The sequence below is a fragment of the Lepidochelys kempii genome, chromosome 11, assembly GCF_965140285.1.
Source record: "Lepidochelys kempii isolate rLepKem1 chromosome 11, rLepKem1.hap1, whole genome shotgun sequence".
NCBI lineage: Eukaryota > Metazoa > Chordata > Testudines > Cheloniidae > Lepidochelys > Lepidochelys kempii.
The window spans coordinates 63,818,901-63,844,136 of record NC_136390.1 but is presented as its reverse complement, the minus strand read 5'-3'; the positions used below and the strand labels follow the sequence as shown (position 1 = coordinate 63,844,136).

General features: G+C 46.6%; 2 protein-coding genes across 4 annotated transcripts in view; one reads left to right on the top strand and one right to left on the bottom strand.

The window, feature by feature from the left end:
* The window catches only part of PIKFYVE (phosphoinositide kinase, FYVE-type zinc finger containing), a 103,430-nt gene extending 102,488 nt beyond the window's left edge, over nt 1-942 (bottom strand). The window contains exon 1 of the mRNA XM_073306653.2: nt 797-942. The gene's annotated coding sequence lies outside the window, so the exon portion shown is untranslated. The remainder of the gene's footprint in view (nt 1-796) is intronic.
* IDH1 (isocitrate dehydrogenase (NADP(+)) 1) lies at nt 357-21,404 on the top strand. Of its 3 annotated transcripts, XM_073306658.2 has the most exons (10): nt 359-486; nt 2,443-2,517; nt 3,725-3,852; nt 5,929-6,220; nt 8,280-8,385; nt 10,982-11,159; nt 12,210-12,361; nt 15,994-16,134; nt 17,147-17,309; nt 20,407-21,404. In XM_073306658.2, exons 3-10 carry the CDS (start codon nt 3,731-3,733, stop codon nt 20,498-20,500), a joined length of 1,248 nt encoding a protein of 415 aa, XP_073162759.1. In that variant the 5' UTR covers nt 359-486; nt 2,443-2,517; nt 3,725-3,730; the 3' UTR covers nt 20,501-21,404. The 3 variants fall into 3 exon arrangements, with proteins under 3 accessions (XP_073162761.1, XP_073162759.1, XP_073162760.1); XM_073306660.2 differs by lacking the exon at nt 20,407-21,404 and having other exon boundaries at nt 357-486; nt 17,118-17,221; XM_073306659.2 differs by lacking the exon at nt 2,443-2,517.
* The last annotated feature ends 3,832 nt before the right edge of the window (nt 21,405-25,236 follow it).

The following is a 25,236-nucleotide window of genomic DNA, read 5'->3' as shown; positions in this document are numbered from 1 at the left end:
GTTCCCCGGGGGGAGTGAGCAGCAATGCCGGCTCTCCCAGCACCCAGAGCCCTTTCCCCACCTGGGCACCGGAGGGAGGTGCAGGGCTTCGGGGTGCAGGAGGGTGGGGAGCCCACAGGGGCAATGGGGGGGGGGGAGGGACTCCGTGTCCACGGGGGCCAGGGCCACCAAAATACAAGCTCGCCCAGGGCCTCATTTTCCCCGTGCCTCCCCTTTCCCCCCCATAGCACCCCCACCCTGACTGCTGCCCCCCGCCCCACGGCAGGACAGGCCCCGCCCCGCCCCGCGTGGGCCGCCCTCAGCGGCTGCCCGGTGGCGAGCCCATGGGCGGGCGCGGCCGGCGGAGGCGGGCCCTTGGGGCCAGGGCGAGCCGGGGGCCGGCAGGGGGAGCCCGGCCGGCGGCGAGCAGAGGCACCGGGAGCAGGAGCCGGAGCCGGAGCAGGCCGGGTGCGGAGACAGCGCTGCCCAAGCCCCTGACAGCCCGAGGTACGCGGGGCGCCGGGGGCGGGGCGGGCCGGGAGGGGCTGTCAGTGACAGCTGCCCGCGGGGCACCGAGGCTCCGCGGGCCGGGCCGGGCCGATCCGTGCCCGGGTGCCCGGCCCAGGGGCAGGTAGCCCGGTGGGGAGGGGGCCAGGCTCGGAGAGGGACGGGGTGGGTGCTGGGCCGACGTGGCGAGGAAGGGGTCAGGCTTCTCTCTGGAAATGGGGGCCTGATCGCGGGTGGGGGGGGGACAGCCAGCCGCCCCCTCCCTCCCTCCCTTCCCCCCTCCGCCACCTCAACCATGAAGACCTTTTACCTCCGGCCTGTTTGCACGGTCCCCTTTGTCCCCTGAGTACGCGGGGCTGTTATCTGACCTCTGTACTTTACCCCCCAGCAAGAGCTGCAGCTGTAAAACAAACCGCCCCTCAGCCGGGCTGAAAGCCGTGATCTGGCCTCCCTTAAAGCGGGCGCCTTCGCTCCAGAGTGGCATAGTGGGTGGGGGTGCGGGGGCCTGTCAAGGCTGTCCCTTGTCATATCAAATTATAGCTGCTTCATGACAAACAAAAGCTTCAGAGCGAGACTCTGTTGTTTAGCTTAGATCACTTTTACATTATACAGGCCTAGTCTGAGTGGAAATGCTTTTGTTTCTTTGTATAACCTAAAGTGTGAATTTCAGCCAGTATAGTTATACCAGAATAACCTCTCCTGTGGACATTTCTTGTATGAGTGGCTTTTTTTGCCGGAGAGGTTAGTTATTTCACTCTAGAAGGGGTTTAAGCTAAACCAACAAAAAGCCAGTCTTCTTCCAGAATAAGATTGTCTGTGCAGGGAGTTATAATGGCATAGTTATACTGATATAACAGGTAAAACTTTCCCAGGCACACGAGACCCACAACCAAATTCTGATCTCAGACCTTGCCAGCACTGCGATTCCAGCCACTGACATAGCTGCACCATTGCACATTTCTAATGTGGATGTGATTTGAACTGTGTAACTTGCAATAAACTACACTATGCAATGAGCCTCTCCTAATGAAAGAGTGTTGGGAATGTCCAATCCAGGCCTCTTTGGCTTGGTGTGTGGGCTGAGGATATGAAAGGGGAGAGGATGTTGTTTTAAAGTCCGTGCTCTGTGGCAAGAATGTGAGAAACCTGAAAGGGAGAGATCAGTGAAGTAACTGACTGTCAGAGGTGAGCTTCTTAATAGGATGGCCAAATCCCATGTGTAGATGTTCAAATCAGTGTTTAGGTGTCTACATGTTTTATTGTCTCTGTTTTACAGATGGGGGAACTGAGGCTCATACGCCATAGCCATACTAGGGAAAATGTTGTTAGTTAACATGTTTAAATGCATCTTTTATTTTTTTTTTCTACTGATGACAAAGGCTAGAGTGGGTAGCAGCCAAACATTCAAAAATGATCACTTTTGGTTGCCTTATTCTGGGCTCACAAACTTTTCAAACACCCCAAAATCAATGGCCTCTTTCTTGAAAGTGTTGGTCTAAATGAATTGCTAAAGTCACCCAGAGCCAGAAAAAGAACACAGAATCTTTTAACCGGTAATTCTGTGCCCTAATCACAAGACCCTTCTCCCTCCTCGTCACTGAAAAAACATGTTTGAAAATTGGGCCTGGAGTACTTATATATGTGGGCTGAGCCTACTATGAGTCAGCCAAAGTTTTGTGAATGGCCATTTATATAGTGGCTTGTAATAAAAACTAGGCAACCATATCTAATATTGGCAAGGACGCTATCTTTGGATAGAATAAAAAATGTTTACCTTTAAAATGTTTCAGATTGGTTGTTATTCAAATTGATGTGTCCAGATGGGATTATTAGTAGCATAAGGCTGCAAATTATTGCCACTTCGGAAGGTGGGTTTTTAGAGGAAGTAAAAAAATGAAGCATGATCTAGTGGTTGAAGCACAAGACTGAATCAGGAGTTCTCTGTTCTGTTCCCAGCTCTGCCCCGGACTCTGTGTGACCTTGGGCAAGTCACTTACCCTCCCTGCCTGGCTTTCCCCATCTGTAAAACAGGTATGCTACCCCTTTCCTACCTCAAAGCTTCTTGTGACGAAGAATGCAAAGCAATGTTTGTAAATGGCTCTGAGATCCTCAAATGAAAGCTGCTGTATCAATTATGAAATATTTATATTAATTATGCCATTACTTTCACGTAAAAAAGTCTAAAAATGGACTGGCGACATGAATGCTGAATAAGAATTACTAATGCAAAGAATTTTTACTGTCAGTAAGGATCAGTATTTACATATTAAGGCCCCAAATCTGCAAACACTTATGCTTGTGCATAACTTTACTCATGTGAGTCCGTCCCATGGAATCCAGTGAAACTACTCATGTACATGAGGTTGTGCATGGGTATAAGTGTTTACAGGATCGGGGCCTTAAACATGAGTTTCCTGTATCTAAGTTGAGAACTTAAAATAGCTAATGAGAACTACGTTGCTGGATTGCGTTTGAGAAAAAATTGCCAAGTCATAGCTCTTGTGTAACCAGAAGTAGTAACTAAGCAATGGTAGCCATTTGAAAGTAGAGCATAAAGTGTTTGAATAGTGCCTTTTGTTGACAAGGATCAAGATGCAAATAGGAGCCATATAGAGTCTTGGTGGAAAATATTTTTAATGACTCTTGACTCCAATACTTTAGGAGTACTCTGTTTTCAGAAAACAGATCCGTTCCAGTACTTTAACCCCAAAAGTAAGACATTCAAGTTGTATTTGTATATCCTTGGCATTTCTGTACCAATGTGACATTTTACTCCTGGAGGGGAAAAAAAGAGCAGTGATGAGCTGATCTCTACTAAAATGACTATGTATCACCAACCTAAAGCATTCAAAAATCGTGAGTCTTGTCCCTCAAAAATCATGAGATTGGCTTAGAAATCATGAGGGTTTTTTAACTAATAAATTTTGAACTCTCTTTATTTCCCTTCTGGATTTGGAGCCTTTGGGAGACACTTAGGGCACATTTTCAACCTTCTCTCCACAACCACGAGGATAGAAACGTACATGAAAGTTGAGATTGTCCCCTAATCAGAAGCATCCAGGAGCTGGGGCTTTAAGAAAAGTACCATATTTCAGGAGATTCACAATAAAATGAGTGTTTGCAACACTGCTAAAGGATTAGTGTTTGTAGGATTGGGACTTTTTTTTTCTGTTCATGTTATAAAAATGTGCATTGCTTAATACCGAGAGAGTTTAGTTTGTTTTTACATCTTATTTAGTTCAAGATGTCCAAAAAAATCCATGGAGGGTCTGTTGTGGAGATGCAAGGAGATGAAATGACTCGGGTGATTTGGGAACTGATTAAAGAAAAGCTGATTTTTCCATATGTGGATCTGGACCTGCACAGGTAACCATATATATGCATCTGATGAAGTGAGCTGTAGCTCACGAAAGCTTATGCTCAAATAAATTTGTTAGTCTCTAAGGTGCCACAAGTACTCCTGTTCTTTTTACATATAGTGTATATGGCTGATTTACTGTTGTTGGGCATTGGTTTATATTTTTGTATATGTGGGGTTTATACCTTGTCAGAGAACTGGCTCCCATGAACATCTCCCCTCCAGCACTCAGTGCTCCTCTGCTTGGTTTGCAAAATGATTGGTTCTGAAGACCACCAGGAAGGGCTCAGTCATCTACTGAAAGCCAGTACTTTGTGGTGAGAAACCTGTTTGCCAAAATGTCTTTGCTATGACCTCATTCCTGCAAACACTTTCACTGACAGTCTCCTTGCATGGTGTCCGCCCAGCAGTAAGTGGATTAAACTGTGCTGTGCCTCTTAGAAGGGACAGCACAGGAGTCAGAGCCCAGGTGTTCAGTTACCACCTTTGGCCCTCCTTAATTCTGGGCTGCTCTAAGTCTAGTGATGCCTCCAGTGTTAGAGCAGCATGCATAGCTGCCTGTATGCTTTATGCAGCCTAAATCAGCTGGAATTCAGAGCTTTTCAGCGATTTCTCCTTAACCCCCTGTCCCCAGCACATCCCTACACGGACAGCTTTACTGAATGATAGTATTGGGCTCCCATTGGCCTTATGCCAACGTGGGGGAATTCCCCACAGGGCCTTTTTACCCATTTAGGCTGCTGGAGTGGTATAAAGGGGCTGTTGCAGGGAATGGAACAGGATTAAGCCGTGTTTGGATTAGTCTGTGACTGTTCACACTTCTCACTGTTTCATAAACTGTATCCATCCACCTTTGCTCACCTCCACAATAAAAATAGGAGCAAGTTTTTAAGAAAACGGGGAGGGGGAAAAAAATCACACCTATCGGAATGTGATGACACTGCCTACAAGACTTATTTTAGCAAAATAAAGAGCTATTCCTTCCCTTCCTAGCCTCAGAGTAGTAGGTCAGAATTACAGTGGCAGCAGCAATGTTCATGGGTTTTTATTTTCCCAGTTGTATGGAGAGATCTTCAGTGGTGTCAATCATTAGTCAAACCCACCGAGTCTGACCTTTTCCCTACTTACAAAGCGGTTTGCTTTTGTTCTGGAGACTCCACCTCCTACTTGCCCAAGATTTACTGCTTGCTGGTGCCAAGAGGAACTTACAGGAACCTAGCAGCTTACTGCACACACACACACTGTCTGGAGGAGTGTCCATTCTTAAAAAGTGGGGAAGAAGACTGAGACTGTCTTCCCAAGCACAGTGGATACATTAATGCCCTGTTTTACACGTAACTGATTATACTTTGAGGACAAATATGCAAAGCACAATTGTTCATAAAAACGGTCATGAGTATAGTAAACGTTTTCCCCTCCACTGTTTTAAAGAAATAAGTTCAGATGTACTTTTAAAGTGTAACCGTGTGCTGACTCCATCATCACTGGTATTATTGTTTGTGGAGTCCTGTTGGTGTGCTTAGTGTTATGTATTACGCAAAGAAAGCCACAGTCCCAGCCCCAAGAAGCTTGCAGTAAAAGGGTATAATTCACTCAGGGTTTATGCTGATTTGCACGCAGGCAGAGGGCCCCATAACAGAAAGTCCATCGGGGAAGGCTGAAACAATGCAAAACAGCCACAACTTCACTTGAGCTGCCAGGGTGATAGGTTGACAGAGATCATAAAGCAGGTGGGTACTAGCTGAGAATGGGGCATGGCCAAGGCAGCTGGGGATGCAGGCATCTGTGTATCCTTGCAGCAGATGCTGTTGGCAGGGCTCCTACACAGCCTCAACCATAAACTAAAGCTGCCCCTGCACCCTCACCTGCAGAAATCTTGAGGGAAGATACTGGTGTTAAGACCATCTACCTTCCCTTGTTTTGACTCCTGCTGGAGTGCAGGTTGGCTCAATGTAGATAACAGTAATGACAGAATTCTAGGACTGTGTGTGTGTTGTCCATTTTTATCATGTAGGACCATAAGCATCTTAGACTGATCCATCTGGTGACTTTGATTATTGATTATTTTGGGGGGTTATTTGTAGCTATGACTTGGGCATGGAACATCGTGATGCGACCAATGACAAGGTGACAGTAGAAGCAGCAGAAGCGATAAGGAAGTACAATGTTGGCATCAAGTGTGCTACTATCACTCCGGATGAGAAGAGAGTGGAGGAGTTCAAGCTGAAGCAAATGTGGAAGTCTCCAAATGGGACAATTCGAAACATTCTGGGTGGCACAGTCTTCAGGGAGGCTATTATCTGCAAAAACATCCCCCGGCTGGTATCTGGATGGGTGAAACCCATCATCATTGGCCGTCACGCTTATGGGGACCAAGTGAGTTACTACTTTAGGGCCATTCTCTGTTTCTTTTTATCTGTACTTTATTTAGGTGAACACTCTTATCCCAGGGAACAGGTCTGGTACAAAACAGCATGTGCCCAATATGCATGTGATATCTCTTAAGGGCCATATTTTAGCTGCTTTTGCACAGATCCACGAGGGGGTGGAGATGCACTCATCATGCTCCTGCTTATTAGCTGGTCGATGACTGGAGCTACTGCAGTTCTACTAATATACAGAAGCCTATGCTGGAGGTAAAGTGCACTGTTTCTTATTAAAGAGTGTAGTAATTACCAACTGCCCCGAAGGCAAGCTTACTACCTTAGCCGTCTAGAGACAGAATGTCTCTAGCGACTGTTCCCAAGGCCCTCCTCCCACCCCACTGCAGCTATGACTGTATAAGAGACTCTACCACTAAATTTTTTCCTTCCTCTTGTCCCAGTGTTGTCAAATTGTCTGAAGTACTTCCAAGTAGCCCAACATCCAAATTACTTCTCCATTCTCCCTGTTTCCACCATGGGCAGCTTTTGTAGAGCCAGGTACTCATTTCATGCAAAAAAACAACCCGAAACCAACAAAACCCACTTGCTTGGTTACTTTCTAGATTGTGCCTGGGATGCATCCGATGAAGTGATCTGTAGCTCACGAAAGCTTATGCTCAGATAAATTTGTTAGTCTCTAAGGTGCCACAAGTCCTCCTTTTCTTTTGACATTTTATTGTTTATTTGGACTTACAAATAACTCATGTCATTTGAGCACCTGATTTAAATTAAAAGTTTGACATCCTAGTGAAAAAGCATTTGTCCCTTCTTTGAGTGATTGTTTGCAGAGATTCCACTCTCAGTGCAGAAATGATTGAGGGAGGGTTGAGTTTTGTTTTGTTCTGAAGCTATTCAAGTGAAACAAAATGGTGTGGAAGGCTGTGTGGTCCCGTGGGAAGGGTAGTGGACTGGAAGTCAGACCTGGGCTCTGCTCCCAGCCCTGCTACTCACCTGCTGTGTGATGTCAAGCAAGTCATAGCAGATTTGTACCTCAGTTTCCCCATTTGTAAAATGGGAATAATGATATAGATCTTCTTTGTAAAGTGCTTTGTAATCTATGGATGAGTGTTATAGAAGAGCTAGGTAAGTCATATGCTTACTTAAAATGCAGGGGACAGCCAAGTATCTAATTCCTAAGAGCAAAAAGAAATGGCCAAGCCCATACCTCACAAAAAAGAATAATTAGTATTATGTCTTTAAGAAATAAATCAAGAGCACTGAATAATTAAGTAGGCAGTGGAAATTACAGTAGGCTAGACAGTATGTTGATAAAGCAAAAGAAGTGGAAACTTGCCAGAGCAAGTGATTAAAGTGAAAGGAATAATAGATGGGAAGAGGTAAAGGAAAAACAGCAAGCCGTAGAGCTTGGGGAAGTTGCAGAAGATCTTAAGAACAGAACATTACGGATGTCAGCAAGGAAATGGTGAGAAGGCTCGAAGGCTGTAATGGAGAGTAGCCTGAAAAGAACCTAATGATGTTTACCCACAGCAATTTGGAAGATGATGATATTCGGTTTTTGTAGCTAAGTTTTACAGTCATGTGATTTTTTTTTTTTTTTTAGGGTGTGTGTTGCCTGCGTGGGCGGTTTTCTCCCATTTGCAAATCCCTGAGAATGACTGATTGTTACTGTAGTTAGGCCTGTGTGGAATTCAGGTCTCAAGTGGAAGGCTAGACACTAGTCGCATAATTCACGGCCATTGACAAGATAATGTAGTTTGGTGCATAGTTGTGTTAATCCAATTATGAAATGGAATCAATAGAATTTCCCAGAATATCCCTTTTCCCCCTCCCCCACTGAATATTAATAACATTTTTAGAGGCATGCCACTTTAAAATGTCATCTACATCTGGAAAATGTCAGTTTCTGCATGTTTCAGCTCTTTTCGTGCATCTATTTCCACATTTTTCCTAGGAATGTGAATTGCTATTTGACCAAACAGGACTATTTCTCTTGCAGTTTACCTGTGTATTGGATGAAACTACTAAACTTAACTCTTCTGTCTTTTGTACAGTACAGAGCAACAGATTTTGTTGTACCTGGGCCTGGAAAAGTAGAGATGACTTACACACCAAAAGATGGCGGTAAACCAGTGACCTATCTGGTCCATAACTTTGAAGGTATGTATGGTGTCACAAAAGCTGTAATTGCAACTGGTATTTGGCATGATTCAAGTTGATGGGTGTGTCAAATTCACGGCATGATACAGCAGCTATACTTTTATAGGCCTGTTTCATTTGTGTGGGAGGGGAGGAAAACTTTCCAGCGCTGAAAGTTAATTCAGTTTTGTTGGAAATCATAAAGCAAAGAAACACAATACAGAACACACATGCACACCACTTCTCATGCATCTTGTGTGACACTTGGGCCACTGGTAGCTATGTCAGGCACTGCCCTTCACTGATAACAGAGAGAGAAATTCTCACATCGCAAACTCATCACCATGCTTTGGACTAATTGGCTTTTTGACAGAATCTGCCAAAAACTGCTTGGAGAATGAACTACTTCTGTTACTCCTAGAGGAAATCCCCTCCCCAGAGATCAGGGCTGAGCCATGCTGGCAGGGTAGTGTGTGGGTTCCCAGCCCTGCTGCTGCATTCTAGATAAACAAAGCACTTTGTTCACCAAGGCAGTCAATCAAATGCCTTTCACCAGCACTACGCCATGCAGTTGTGTTGAACATGAAGTTTATGGTTATATGTGAATTATGTACAGATGTGCAAATTATCTTCTCTAAATTATTTTCATGAAAATGTTACACTTGAGGATGTACAAAACTTGGTAGCTATGAGACCCCTAGCCCTAAACGTTCTTTGGAGGACCTTGTAGTCAATCCCATTCTGCTCTGTACGTCACTAAGCATGGCAGGCTGGGTGCCAATTTGCATGCTATGACTAATGGAGACTGGTGATTTGTATTCTTGGATCCTATTCCAACATACTTGGGTTTGGCTTCTTAACAACAGCCAATGTCATCTTAAAACAACTTGGCTTTTGTGACAAATAATCAAACCTGCTTCAGTCATGAAAAGGTCTGGCTGTTTCCTCAACTACCACCAGGTACCTCTGTAATAAGACTCAACTATTTCTGTCATTACCAGGAAAACACATAGGCAGTGGTTCAGTTATCTTACGAGGCACTCCTTCTAACATTATGTTTTGGGTTTCCAAATGAGGGATATCGTCATAAGAAAATTTACTGAAAAATACTGTGGCCAGTGAAACATTTCAAATTAGAATCAATCCTGCAGACCCAGGGAAACCTCCCATTTAAGCCAGTGGTAACTTGGCTTTGAAAATGATAGTGAAGGTCTAAGGCATTTGGATAAGAATGAGCCCATTTCAGGTTTCTCACTAAGGGCCGCAACCAACTCTTATTGAGGTCAACGCGAAGACTCTCCTAGAGATCAGTCAGTGGGAACGGCCTTATTGAAGTCGATGGGATTTTGTCATTGACTTAATCAGGCCCAGGAACCTCAATCTTTTCATTTCGGTAATTGTCAACAGTAGGAAGACAATTCCAGTGTGTCTAGTTTTGATCAAACTCATGGCAGATACAACAGCCTCTAGTATATTTCACAATTCAAAGAAGAGGGAAGGGGCTGTGCATGCTGCTGAGAAGCCTAACCTTCTGTTCTTCCAACCAGACAAGATGACAGGAGAGTTTGGGGGAATTGTGTTTCCGTGGCTGACTGGCTCTGTACTTATTTTTAAATCCGTAGCTCCTGTTGTTCTCAGTAAAATCACCAGAGTTCTCTGTGATATAGTTGTTTCTGCTTCAAAGGGTGATTCCACTTCTATATGCCACACACAGTTTTATGTATGTACTTCAGACTAAATAGGAAATTAGGGAACGTTAATGTATCTTAGAATGCTAGCTTGGCCCACAAGCAGGTCTCTCCTTCCTCCTCCCAGGGTCCGTGCTGAGGAAGGGATTACAAACTGTGGAATGGAGGACATGCACAATTTCCCTGCCTTTCCCCTCAGATATACACAGGCCGTGCACAACCTAGTCAGAACACTGTCCAAGGCTGTGTTGTCTCTTCACTATAGCCCTTATGGGGGCTCTACAAACAGGAGAGCCTTCCTTGCAGCCTGGTGACCATGAACCTGTTATCTCAGGGAGCCAGGAGAGGCTACACAGAGGTCCGAGCCAGTGAAGAGATGCAGGGCCTCCACAGATGGCAGTGAGTCCCGGGACCCACCAAGTACGGAGCTACTCCCACAGCCTTTGTCCACACTGCCAATGGTTAAACCACCACCTCAAAGAAGTAGGATCTCCCACAGCAATTTCCTCCCCAGAACCCTTTTCCATGGTTTTTTTTGTTTGTTTGTTTTTCTCCCCCTCTCTGAGTGGTGGTGATCTGGACCATAGTTAGGAGTCACTGAGGGAAACTACATCTGGCCTACAGCCATGTAAAAAGTTACTTAAGCTTAAAGATCCACCAGGAACCATGCCGAGATCCATGCCTCACAGCACTGAGAGAATTAGATAAATCATGCATGTGTGGGGGAAGAGTCCTATTGTTTGTAACTGAATTCCATCCTGTTATACTTCACAGTTTCTAGGACTGCATCAGGAAAGACAGACTGCCGAGGAGGATTCCAGCCTGCTGGCTGGGAATTCTATAGCATGCTGTCAGAAATGGGGTGGGATTTTTAGCCAGTGTTGTAGTTAATTCTTATTTACTGTTCTCTTTTCTCCCTTTGCTGATAGGCTGTGGTGGTGTAGCTATGGGAATGTATAACCTTGACCACTCCATCAGGGATTTTGCACACAGTTCTTTCCAGATGGCATTATCTAAAGGCTGGCCCCTGTACCTGAGCACCAAGAACACCATTCTGAAGAAATATGATGGACACTTTAAAGACATCTTTCAGGAGATCTATGAAAAGTAACTAGTACAGATTGTTACTTCCAGTTTTTCTCTTCCAGAGCATTTTTTCTGTAGTAGAAAGATGGTTCTCTTATTCTTTGTGAACCCCCACCGTCAATTCAGAGCCCAAACCTGTGAAGTGCTCAGCACCTCCTACGAAGTGCTTAGCACCCCCTGCTCTCATTGAAGCCAGGATGGGGCACTCAAGCATGTGCTTAAGGGCTCTCCTGAATCAAGGCTTTGGTGTCCATCTCCGCTGGCATCTATTGATGATAAAAAGAAAGCTTTGGAGATTTGGATGGAGTCATGGAAAATCCCTGACGAATTGCTTTAGAACTTGAACCTCACTAATTTTTAGTAAAGCACTGCAAATCTCGTGTCTTTAAAATGTACATATGTATACTCTTAAATGGCCTATGTTATAAAGAGGGAATATGTCTAGATTTTGGTAAATTGTTGCTTGGCCTTTTTTAAAGAAAGTATCTTGCCCCACAGCTCTCCTAATTAACCAGGGAGGTCCTTGATTATTAGACTCCAATTGACCCCAGAAATAAGATCACACAAAATTCACTGTAAATTGGTGTCAGAAGCATGGAGCCATATTCTCCTCCCATTCACCAGTTTAATCCCTTTAAATGCAGCTGAGTTGCTGTTGATTTGTCTCAGTGTAAGAGAGAACACCATTGGGCCTACTGATTCTCAAAGCTGAATTCATGAGACAAATTCTTTTAACACTGTTTCCTCTAATTTATGTTTGCTCTTTGTCACATATTTGAGGAGCTCAGCCATTGGTTGTCTTCTCCCCTCCTCCCCCCACCTTTGACTGGTGACATGCCATCTTTATATGCATGCTTCATAAAAACCTATAAAACCAGGAGCAAAATGTATTCTGTACATCCTGTCTTTTCAGGTGCTGTTCAAGGCACATAAACATCTTCATCTCAGCCCACAGGCTCTTTCCTCTCCCATTTCCCGATGGAAGTTAAGGATTTCAGCCTTTCACCTGTATGTTGCACTGACCAGAACTGTAATTGCCAGAAGCTACCTGGTGGTTTTCTTGTTTTTCAGAGAATACAGGCCCCAGTTTGAAGCCCAGAAGATCTGGTATGAGCATAGACTCATTGATGACATGGTGGCTCAAGCCCTGAAATCTGAAGGTGGCTTTATCTGGGCCTGTAAGAACTATGATGGTGATGTGCAGTCTGACTCTGTGGCACAAGGTATGACCTGTTACTGTCACCTAGGCTTAGCTCAGCAACGTGCTGGAACAGGAAGGCCACCAGCCTCACGCGGAGCATATCATGCTACGTATCCGTGCGTATGCTTATCCTAGAGCCACTACTTTATCTCCAAACTGTTTGCAGTTCACAGACTCAAGAAAACTAAGTATGAAATGCAAACTTAGCTTTGAAAAGGGACTCTCAACTGGCAGAGTACATCCGTCTTCTATTTAGACTGCTCTGTATGATGGCTGTTCCCATACTACAACTACTAATAGCTCTAAACCCAAAGCGCCTGCACCAGTAGCTGGGATTTGGTCACCAAAATGCCTGCACGACTTAACCCAGGGCACAGTGGTGAAAGCTGAGCATGGAAAGGTCACCTCAGCAAATTGGCTCAATGCCCAATGAGCAAAAAAGAAATTGTAACGACATAAAAATGTAACCCAAACGCCAAGAGCCAGATAGATATTGATATGAATAAAATTCATAGCTCTTGGTAAGAATCCTACACAAAGATGTGGCCTGTTGGCATAGGTGTGGCACTCGCAGGAAGAACGTCAGTTGAGTAGTGTTCTTTCTTTAGCACCATCAGCAAATTTTGCCTCACACAAAACTTAGAGGGATCCTTGTTCCTTGCCCCAAGAAGCTTCCAGTGACCCAGATCTCAGAGACCTGGAAGGTGAGAACGTGACATGAGCTCCCAGTTTTACATCCCCACAAGCTCCTTCCGTCAGAGGGCATGGCACCAGGAAAACAGGTTTTGTGTTTTTGTTTGTTTGTTTTGTTTTCCGTTTCCTCAGGCTCTCATCTGTGGCTCTGTCTGTGGGAAGGAGCACTCAAACCCAGTGTAAGAGCCTGATCCCATAAGTTTTAAGGTTCATGGAACACCTGTTAAAGTATGGGAGTTCCAAGCACTGGGACTTTGCATGTTGGGACCCTACATGCTGAAGAATGTAGGGGAAGGAAGAATGGCCTCTGCCCCCTGTGGTCAGGGCTGGATTAACCCATCACTGGACCCTAAGCAAACGTACATTTCTCCTGGCCCAGTGCAGAGGGGAGGCTCTGGTAGGGTGACCAGAGTGTCCCAGTTTTAAAGGGACAGTCCTGACATTCAGGGTTTTGTCTTATATAGGAGCCTATTACCCCCTACCCCCATCCCGATTTTTCACATTTGCTATCTGGTCACCCTGGCGCTGGAGGGTGGGACTGGAGAGAGCCCACTCACCCCACCATGGCAGTTTCTGTCCCGTGGGGTTGGGCCCTGCTCCAGGCATTGTGACCTGGTGCATGAGGTTACAGCACAACTCAGGTTTGGTCCGGTTGCCCCTCTGTCATGACAGGGGCGGAGTGAGGCGGCTGGGCCAAACCTGACTGATGCTGCACCAGGTCGCAATGTGGTCACAACGTGCAATGTCCGGAATGGGGAGCCAGGCCTAGACCTGTGGGACAGGAACCACTGGTGCAGAGTGAGAGCAGGGTGGACTCGCATTCTCCTCTGCCCCTGGGGTCTCCCCTCCATGCTAGGCCAGGATTAGGGTTGTGGTGCCAGGGTGAAGGATGGTTGGTGCCCCCTTGGTGGGGCAAGGCATTGGAGGAGGAGGACACTGGCCTATGATTTTAACCCTCTGCCCCCACAAATTTGGGTCCTAGGCATGTGCTTGGTTTGCCTGTGCATCAATCCAGCCATACATGTGGCTAAGGCAGAGGACAGGAAGTCAAGAGACTATAATTCTATCAATGCCCCTGGGTCCATGTGACATTAGGCAAGCCCTTCAGTCTTTTATTTCTCTCTAAATCGGGGAGGAGAATAATACTCGCCTAGCACACAGAGGTTGCAAAGCAGAACTCATCCATGTTTCGGAAGTGGCTTGAGGTCCTCCCAAGGAGATGGCATGTAAAATCAGAGTCTTATTATGTTAGACAGGTCTTTAGCTGGTGAACACAAGTGTAGCGCATTGAAATTCCTAGACCAGGTCACTTTACACCAGTGGAGGACCTGGCCCAGATTACCCCAGATGATCAGGTGTGGCGTAGAACAGAAACTTAAATCTCTGTACAGGAGCAGGTTTCTCCTCCCACCCCCAAAGCCCTTTTTCTGATGGAACCTTTCTGTAGGAATGGAGATGACCATGACAAGATAAATGTGGGGAATGAGTAGGGTGATCATATTTCCCAAAGGGAAAACAGGACACCACGTGGGGCTGGCCCAAGCCACTTGCCTGAGCCCTGCCCACCGCACATGGGGCTGGCCTGTGCCTGGCCCCACTCTACTCCGCACACAGGGCTGACCCAAGTTGCTGGCCTGAGCCCTGCCTCTCCCACATCTAGGGCTTTCGCCAAGCCCAACCTGCTCCCCGTGTGGGGCTGGCATCATTCCTTGCCTGAGCCCTGTTCCCTCACCCCCGCCCCGCCCACGCGGCTGGCGTCGCTGCGTCCCCAAACCCTGCCTGCCCCCACACAGCTGGCATCGCTGCTTGCGCAAACACTGTTTCCCCTCCTCACAGGGTGGCATCACTGCTCACCCCCCGCACGTTCCTCTGCGCCCCACTAGGAGTGCACGCCCCACTTTCTTGGCAAAAATGAGCAATTGTCCCATTTGCTCCTGCCAGCTGATGATCACTTGGCAAGAGCAAACAGGACAAATGCCCATTTTTGCTAAAAAAAAGTCATCACAGCTGGGACATGGCTTAAAAAGGGACTGTCCCGGTCAAAACGGGATGTGTGGTCACCTTAGGAATAAGGATTGACAGCAAAATACATGAACAGGTAAGAAGTAGGGCAGTGGAACTGGGAAGCGGGGCAGGAGGAGTGCGCCACAATGGAAATATTGTGGGGGCTCTGCCCCCATGTAAACTTGCACACGCTGGGGTGGGGGAAGACAAGAGCAGGATCCACTGGGGCTGGAGCAGCTGCAGCAGAGCCCAGGATTGAGCCAGGAAGCAGGACTCAGAGGGACTGGAACGGGCCTGGGAGCAGGTAGGAACCCAGCCTGGACCTGGCTCCCCACATCTCCCCCAGCCAAGTCTCCCTGCCTCCCCTCATTTCCTTCACTCCTATCTCTGCACCCTCCCCCCAATAAGGAAATCTTCCGTTCCTCCCACTGCAGCTAGCTTTTCCGAGGCTCATTGCTTTTTTTCCCCTAGGAGAAATCTCTCTCTTGGGAGAACTGAATTTCTCCTCTTGTTGGGACCAGCAAGTGTGAAATGAAATGCAAAATCCAATTGCTAAACAGCCCTGCTGCTCCCATCCCTTTCCCATGCTGCCTTGCAGTTTTGGGTGACTGTTATTTCAGAGCTTTGGGAGTCAATGGGAGAGGAGAGGTGCTCGCAGACTATGAGCTCATTGGTAGTAAAAAAGTGGCTGGCTATGGTGAATATGTATTTGCTTGAAATGGGGCAAAATGTCTGCAGTTTTCTAGTGGCTTTGGTGAATAACTTTTATTATTCAGACACTTGGGAGCAGCTTCCTAAGTCAGAACTGAACAAGTGGGTGTTTTAGTATTTAATGTCTGGCTCGTATTCAGGAATACTGTGTCTGTTTGGCTTCCCTTGTGGCTTGGCAGAGTGGTGTAGCTTTAGCAAGTCAGGGTTTTCAGAGGAAGACTTGACCTATTCGATTATAACCTGCAGGGTATGGTTCTCTGGGGATGATGACCAGCGTACTGATCTGCCCAGATGGCAAGACAGTGGAAGCAGAAGCTGCTCATGGCACAGTGACACGTCACTATCGCTTGCATCAGAAGGGTGAAGAAACTTCCACTAATCCCATTGGTAAGATGCCTCGGGCTTCTCTGACTGATTGCTACATGTAAGAAGGAGTTAAAACTGAGAACACCCGCATTGTTGTTTCTGCAAATTCCTGCATCACAGAATACCACCCATGTTAGTTGCGTGATAATTTGTGCATCTGATGTGGTACTTCTGCAGTGTACAGTACAAGCAGCTTGGAACTGACTGGATGGGAGCAATGAATCGTATACACAATCTCATCTATGAGGTGTTCTGACATCCCTGCATTAATGGTCTAGTAATGGCACCACTGGGTTGTTTTACTTTCAAATAAAATAGCTATACACAGCTGATAAGCAGAAGTGAGCAGAGTGTAGGTTTGTCTATGTGAACGCTTAGTTCACAGCAAGCCGGGATGTAAATCTACCCTGCGCATGTGGACCCTGGTGTTATGCTCGAAAGAGTTCCCTCGTGTGCTTTATTCTACTCCTGTGTAGTTTAAAGCACACTAGCAATGTTTAGTGCAGGGCAGCAGGGTCCACATGGGCACTTAGCACGTGGCAGGCTCCTGCAGGATAGATTCACGCCCCAGCAGGCCACGCACTACGTGTGTGTATCAACAAGCCCTATAAAATCATGCTGAAACATCATCTGCACTTGCCCGGAGAATGCGTGTAACGTGTTCTGGGGAAGTAATCCGATTCCAGCTTGCATGGTATTTAATAACTTTGTTTTTATAAGTTTTAACTGCATGTAGCTCTTCGTATTGGCCTGTGTTCATCTCCACCCTGTGCCAGGGAGAGGAGCGAAAGAGATACTGGAGTATGAAAAAAATCCGGAATAGCACATGGGGCTGCTTTAAAAAACAAAGGCGAGACAGTGACATGAAGTCACTCCTGTTCGCACTCCAGATTTCCCCTGAACATGCAGCGTTTCTCATTAACCTTCAGCAGTTGTTCCATTTCTTACTGGGGGGATTTCGTACTTGTTTGTTGTTTCAGTGCCGTCTCATCTTATTGTTTCAGCAGTACAATTATACTCGCTTTCCCTTTAGCCTCCATTTTTGCCTGGACTAGAGGACTAGCTCACAGAGCTAAATTGGATAACAACGCTGACCTCAAGAACTTTGCCACTGCCTTGGAAGAGGTCTGTGTAGAGACTATAGAGGCTGGCTTCATGACAAAGGACTTAGCTGCTTGCATTAAAGGTTTACCTAAGTAAGTATGCGGTATCTGCAGTGCCCTTAAACTGGTCCGTGGCATTGCTGGTAAAGTCTGTAGTGACCAGTAGTGCATGGCTGGTTGGTGGGGGGTAGGTTTAAAACCACTGTTTATTATTATTTGTATTACTGTAACAGCTAGGAGCCCCCATCATGGACCAGGACCCCTTTATGCTAGGTGATGTACAAGCACAGAATAATCATAGTAGCTGGCTCTTACATAGATCTCAAAGCACTGCACAAAGGAGGTCAGCATCATTAGCCCTATTTTACAGACTGAGAAACTGAAGGTCAGAGTGCTGAAGTGGTTTGCATATGGTCAAGAGACAGTCCCTGTCCCCCAAGAGCTTACGATCTAAGTAGCTCAATCCATTCTGTCTGGCCAATGGTGTAAGAGCCTAGGCTGACCGGAACAGACTGCGAGACAGTTACCGTGGAACAACTGTCTTACGGTGACACTTGCTTTTATTAAATACAAGTGTGAACTGCACTAGTATGAAGGCTTGGTTTCTACACCTCCTAAAACCTACAGACAACTAATCTACAGAATTCTGACCATTCTCTCCTTCACGTGGTGAACTAGATCTTTTGTTAAGAGTGTCGGGATGGCCTTGCATACCATTTGAGCTGCAAATACAGTTACAAAGTGAGGCACGTAAAAAAGGGCCAGTCAGATCCCTCATCATGTCCTTCTACTGTCTTCACATTCTAGTACAGAACTAAGCCCAATGTGAGTTGGTCCTATGTTAACCTGTTAACAAGGGATTGAAGAGAATTGTGCATTGTATAGTTCAAAACTGACTCTACAATCTCTTGGGCAGGCCACTGTATTTACACTCTCCCTATCAACTGTAATATGTGGCCCAAGCCTCCACATACCTGATGCAAATAGAGCCAGTCTTGCAACTTTTCCAAGGATGGGTGAGAATTGCCTGTAGGCGGGAGGGGCATGTTGTTTTACTGGCAAAGCAACTAATATACACGTTCTCATTATAAATCAGTTAGTGGAGAACGCCATATAGCCTAAGACCAGTAGCAACAACAAAACAGGTAAAAGGGAAAGCAGTCCTGCTGTTAATCCTAGGCAGAGGTTGTCTTAATAGTCTAAGCACTAGGTATGGCATACGTAAACAGGAGCTGCAGATTCAAATCTGGGGGAGAGCAACTCAGTCCTTTCTGAGGTAGATACAATATGAAAGTCTTTCAGAGTAACAGCCGTGTTAGTCTGTATTCGCAAAAAGAAAAGGAGGACTTGTGGCACCTTAGAGACTAACCAATTTATTTGAGCATAAGCTTTCGTGAGCTACAGCTCACTTCATCGGAGGCATTCAGTGGAAAATACAGAAGATGTTTGTTTTTATACACACAAATCATGAAAAAATGGGTGTTGATCACTACAAAAGGTTTTCTCTCCCCCCACCCCACTCTCCTGCTGGTAATAGCTTATCTAAAGTGATCACTCTCCTTACAATGTGTATGATATGGCCCACCTTGATTATCATACACATTGTAAGGAGAGTGATCAACACCCATTTTTTCATGATTTGTGTGTATAAAAACAAACATCTTTTGTATTTTCCACTGAATGCCTCCGATGAAGTGAGCTGTAGCTCACGAAAGCTTATGCTCAAATAAATTGGTTAGTCTCTAAGGTGCCACAAGTACTCCTTTTCTTTTTATGAAAGTCTTGTAGATGAGACCTTAAGTGATGTCTTGTCTGCTCTGGGGATCTAGAAGATCCCTGGGACTTTTCATAGGAGAAGGGGTTTGTGCTTCTCCTTTTTTGTCCAAACATTTCCCCCTTCCCTTACTGTTGGCACCCAGCATAGTACACTGTTACCTGCATGTCTGCTGCATTCCTGCAGTGGCTTCATTTCAGTGCTGCTGCCTACATAGCTGATCCTTCTGGCTGAAAGGTGCTGATGTGGGTTTTACACTCTCCTAATGTGACATTAAGCTCTTTTAGAGACTGTTGAAGCATGGTTACTTCTGGGTTTTGTTTTACATGAATTCTGAATGCAGCTGCAGCCACAGTCTGTCCAGGAGGGTGCTCCTCACCCCCGGCCCTCCGGACCGCATCAGGCCCCTGCCCCGCAAAACCCCAGTCCTCTCCCATCTGTAACCTGAGCCGGTTGTGGACTTGCAGTTGCTTAGTTTCTGAACCATGCTTAGAGAACAGTTGTACACGCTCATGCTCCACACATTCCATTTCCTCACCCTCATGTCCTGCCCTGACACCAAGTGGCAAGACCTTTTACCACCTGTGGAGGGTGAGGATCCCTGGTGGACCAGCCTGTGTTCCACCTTGGTCCCACAGCAGACTGGGGATATAAGCTGGCTGTTCCTTCATGGAGCCATGAGCACAGCCGTGTACCTGGCATGGTTCACCTCCCTCCTTGACACCTGTCCATTTTGTGGCATCGGGGAGAACCTAATGCACATCTACATCTTCTCCTTAGGTTTGGCTGCCCTTTTCCCCGCATCTCCTGATTTATGCATGCCCTATCCCGGCCCCACTAAGTCAAGAGATCTCCTCATCAACCTCCTCTTAGCACTGACCAAGGTGGCCATCTATATAACCAGGAGGAGGATGCTGGATGGGAAGTTGCTCTGCAATTGTGGGGCCTATTTCCACTCCTTGATTCGATCACGCATCTGGGCAGAGTTCCTCTGGGCTGTGTCCACTGGCTCCCTAGACACCTTGAAGGAGTAGTGGGTGCTGTCTAGGGTTCTCTGCTTGGTGTCCCCTTCTGGATCCCAGATTTTGGCTCTAACACCTCACTCTTGTCCCAGTTTTTCATTTGTTCTCCCCCAAACTTGCTTGAGCCCTGGGCTCAGTAGCTCCTCCCCTTAGGCTGAGGGAGGGGCCTTGCCCCCCAGAACACAATAGGTGTTGTTGCCTAGCTCTCTGTCACACTCCCCTTCATATTGCAAGGGCCCTTGCACAGAAGTAACCTTCACGCTATAAGTTGATCAGTGTTTTATACAACTTCTTCAGTAGCATTATAACTCAAAGCCTGAAGAGCATTTTTCCCTTTCCGCTTGGCAGCATCAGTGCCTTAAGGTGGCTGTTTGGTGTGTTTTTCCCTCTGCAGCGTGAAGCGTTCTGATTACTTGAATACCTTTGAGTTCATGGAGAAGCTTGCTGAAAACTTGAGCCTGAAACTAACCTCGCAGCCCAAACTGTAAGTTCAGCCGTCAGGAAGCGCTCTGCAGAGAAGCCCGCCTCTGTCCGATGACTGGCTTACACTGCGGTGTGTAACATTTCGCAGTGCTGGGAGAATTGACATATTCACCTTTTTTTAAATGAAACCTGTTTAAAAACCTGTTTTAACTCATTAACTGTGGGGGTGGGGAGTCTATTTCGCCAGCCATCTGAATGTAGTAGGACACCTAACAACATTCAGATCAGGCCAGGGCTTCCCTCCTTGATTTATCCCTCACTACTGCCTCTTCCCCCCCCACCCCCACCCCCTTCTGCCTCACTTCAAAACTAGAGGATGATGCATGAGTGGTAACCTACTGTACAGCCACTGGCAACCTACAGTACAACAGACATGTAGAAACTGGAACAGTCCTCTCCTCTCCCGCATCATCCACTGACTGTGTACAGTAAACTCCATCTTTTCAATAGTCTGCCTTATGAATGCATTAAACCAACTTCCTTGATAATGGCAACCAGAGCACAGTAGCCTGGTGATGAGGGGTTACTTGAATCAGAGCTATAGCAAAGAGAGCGCCCTTAATGAATGCTGGAAGCTTGTTTCAGTTCCCTAGGGTTAACGGCTACTAAACCCATGATGTAGTGGGGTGTGGGGGGGAAATATGCTCTGTATTTCATTATACAACCTTCTCACTGCATGGGAAGCATGGGCACTGGTAGGAGGTAACAATTCCTATGTATTTCATAAAGGTGCAATTACTCAAGCTGCTTTCTTCAGGCAGCTGAATGCTTCTCATTCAATCTCCTATATCGTTGTGACACTTCAATGTTCAGCATTATGGTCTATTGTGAAACACTATTCCAGCCATGGTTTGTTTTTTCCCCTTGAAGGGTATTTGTTCGGACTAAAATAAAACCAGAACTAACATCCTCTTGTCTCTTCTCTCTTGCGCGTGTGTGTGTGTGTAAAACAGAACTATCCAAAACAAATCTGTTCAACTGCAGTTTGGGATGGGGAGTCCCAGGAGGGGGCGGTCAGGAGACAAGGAGCAGGGGGGTTGGATCGGTGAGGGGTTCAGAGGGGGGCAGACAGGGAGCGGGGCCAGGCTGTTTGGGGAGGCACAGCCTTCCCTACCTAGCCCTCCATACAGTTTCACACCCCGACGTGGCCCTCAGGCCAAAAAGTTGGACCACCCCTGCACTACGCAATGTAATATGACTGAGGCCCTACCCAGCTCCTTCTTTACCTATGACCTAGTTACATACAAACACACAATTTCATCATGCCTACAGGGCCCCCAGCCTGACTGCTGCTTGCTACCACCCACCTCTCTTAGGCTCTGTGGCCTTGGCTGATAATCTCCTGGTGACAGTGGGAAGCCCCAGAGAGGTTAGTGGAGCAAGGGAATACAGTTAAGAAATTGCCTGCCAATGAGAGCTATTAGTCTGCGGAATAATTTGCCATGGAATGTGCTGGGAGCCCCACCCATTCCACATTTAACTCCCTACTGGACACTACACTTGAAGATGTGCAATATGGAACAATCCTGCACTGGCTGGGGAATGGGCTAGATTACCTTGTAGTTCCCCCCTTGCCTACCACCCCCCAAAACCTCTGGATTCTATGACCATGGCTGTGGAAGTTGGGAGATAACGTGAGGGGTTGGAGTAGAGACCCCCAAAAGTACAGATTTCCATGTGGCCACATAGGCACAAAGTTCCCAGGCTTAGATGATGGGTCATTTTTACAGTGCAGAAAAGCAGTAGGCATCTTACAGAACAAACAGGTGGTATTGTACCCTCTAATAGCAAATGTGACATTATGAGCAGTAATAGCAAACAATAGGAAGAGGATGGGACGAGGAAGACGGAGAATTATAGCAATGCAATCATGCAGTCATTCGTTTTAGGCATGTGCACAGCTTGCTGGCTCAGTTCTGTGGGATTCTGAATTGCTTCATTTGTGGGCATTGCAGAAGACCCTTGAAGGGATTTGAATGGTAAATGTGTAGAGAGTGGGTACAGTAGGTTTGGGAAAGGAGATTCAAATCTGGTCTGCAAACCCCAAGTTTTCTCTAGAATACAAAACTTGCATTTTTGTAGGAGACTAAAGCACCCACCAGTGTCTGTCCTTGTAAACTGAAACAATATATGCGATACGCCCTGTTTCTCTGACGTCTTCAGCAGTTAAATGTAAGCAAGAATAGTAGAACAGACTTTGTACCCAACAACGCAACATAATGGCAACTATAAAAACAGAAGGGACTAGATTATGACTTTAGTTACATCAGCGTAAATCCTGTGGACCAACCTAACAGGCTCAGAAGCCAGCCAAACAGACACTCAAAGCCTGCAGCAAAACCTATGCTCAAAGAACTGGTTAAGAAAGTGAATTAATTTAATACAGGCAGTGGGGATGCTCAATCCTAAATTTGACCAGCTAGTAGCATAGTCCAGGTTAATCTAGAGAGCAGCATTGACATTATGAAGTGCCACCAATTTGAAACGTGGCTCTCGGACCTGCTAGTTAAGCATATCTAGGGCCAGTTATAGGAGTGCACGGCCTATTCCAAAGTGCGTTACAGAGCTGGGTTCATTTCAGCTCACGTAACCGCTATTTAGGGGCTGCTCACTACATACGCGCTAAGCCATTGCAAGAGAAACACAGGAAAATGTTTAAATCAGAACTCGTCGTGCCACCTGTTTCCAGCCTGGTTCATGAAACATTAGCAGCCCCCTGCTGCAGGTGGGAGGGTCACACAAAGATCAAGTTCAACAGCCTGCCTAGACAAACACCAATAGTAGGAACACTCCTAGCAGCGCCACCGTGCAGCCGAGCAACTCACAGTAAAAGGACAAGAAATCAAATACACTTTACAGGCCAGGTAGCGTTAATGTTGAGACTACAATGCCCATGCCTAGGGCCCCAGCTCCTGGAGTCATGTGATGAGCACAGAATCTTAGCTTTCATTTAAAAACATTATCCCACTTGGTTATGATTAAAACCTCGAAAACTTGGCCCAAACATGACTGATGCAGTAATATCTGCCTGCGTCTGCAGACAGCCTGAGACAACCGCTGAGGGGTGAACTGCCCAGGGTGTTAATATCACCACCACCCCTCACCACCACCATCCAAGCAAGGTGGGGCTCTGTGTAGCAAGCCCAGCCACTCCCCCACCTATTTCTTGGCCACAGTGGTCAGCATTGGGAGTCCCTGCAGCCACTCATGCAGGGGAGAAGCAGCAACCCCCTGCAGCTCCCCGCAGAATGCTGGTGATGGGAGAAAGTGGGCCCCCTTCTACTGCCACATAAGGTGAGGGATGGCCCACAGCAGAGTAGGCCAAGCACCCACAGCTTCCCTCCGTCCTCCATTAGATCTGGTGGTGCTCAGCTCTTCTGAAAATCCAGCCCAAGGTACTGAAACCCCTGCTGAGGCTCCAGCAGAAGAGAGGAAGGTCAAACCCAGCAGCACCAGTTCCCCAAAGCCCAGCAGACTAGCCCCTAGGGCATTACCACCGAGGGTATGGCTTCACTGCAGAGGTAGCCAGGGTCTAGCAGCCACGTTGCAAAGCCCTACCTGACTTACTGCATTCTCACCAGTGCTGCAATCCCGTGTGTCATTAGGGACATCCCATGGTTCTTAGCACTGCAGGAAACTGAGCTGCTGAAGGATTCCTGCCCAGTGAATTATGGGAGAACTTGTCTGTCCTTCTGGGCACACAGGGGGAATTATGGGAAGGCACGGGAGCTTTAGTCATATTGGAATGGTTGAACCTGGGGTCTCACTGCAATGTGTGTGGGTTACACACCCAACTGTGGGCAACACTCTGGCTTTAGCCAGTAGCCTCGGGCAGGTCAGCTAGCCCAGGTTGCAAGAACCACCACCACGCTCATGTCAGAGGTTTGTGTGTGGTCAATACCTGAGTCAGAGCTCAGGTTAACTCTGCAGTGAAGACAAGTCCTGAGAAACCAGGAAACTCAAGGGCAATCACACTCTATATTGTCTACTGGGCAACGTGAAACCCAGGGGTGAGACTGAATGACTCACTCAAGGCTGTATTGTCCAAAATCTGTGACTGCTTTCCAAGCGTGCATGCTGGAATCACAGCCAGTGACAGGAATCAGAGCAATACATTTGGAAAAACGCTTTAGTAGCACAGAGCACAACGTTACATCCACAGGTTCTGCCCCACAGGGCTGAGCAAAGGAAAATGGGCCACGTTTCAAAACTGGCCGTTGACCCTCCTGTGTATGCTCAGCAAAACAGATGCAATACAGTGCTTTAAAAGAAAATCAGAGCCAAAAATAGTAGAATGACTGCTGTCCCAAGATCAAGGCTCGGATTGCATTTTGGTGATAAAGTAACCCTGAGTTAGTGCAACTTAAGTACAGCGGAGGGTTTAATACATAGAAATCACAGTATTGCACACATAAGTGAACACAGGGCCCACAATTAGCTTTACTCCCACTCTCGCTCTCCGAGATATATATAATTTATTAGATAGGATCCGTGCTCATGTTTTGGGGTTTTTTTAAATCTCATGCAAAAACTGGAGTCCGTGGCCCAGAGTCTCAACTGGTGCCAGGTGAAGTACTGTAGCTCCGTTGAAATGAGTGAAGCACGACAATGTAGGCAAGCTGAGAATCTAGCCCTGTGGTCTCAGATAAAGAGAAGGGAGAGTGGAAGTGTGAGCATTGTTCCCAGTAAACCCCCAAGTGAGATACTATGGGGAAGAACATCTCTCCTAGAAGACAGCATT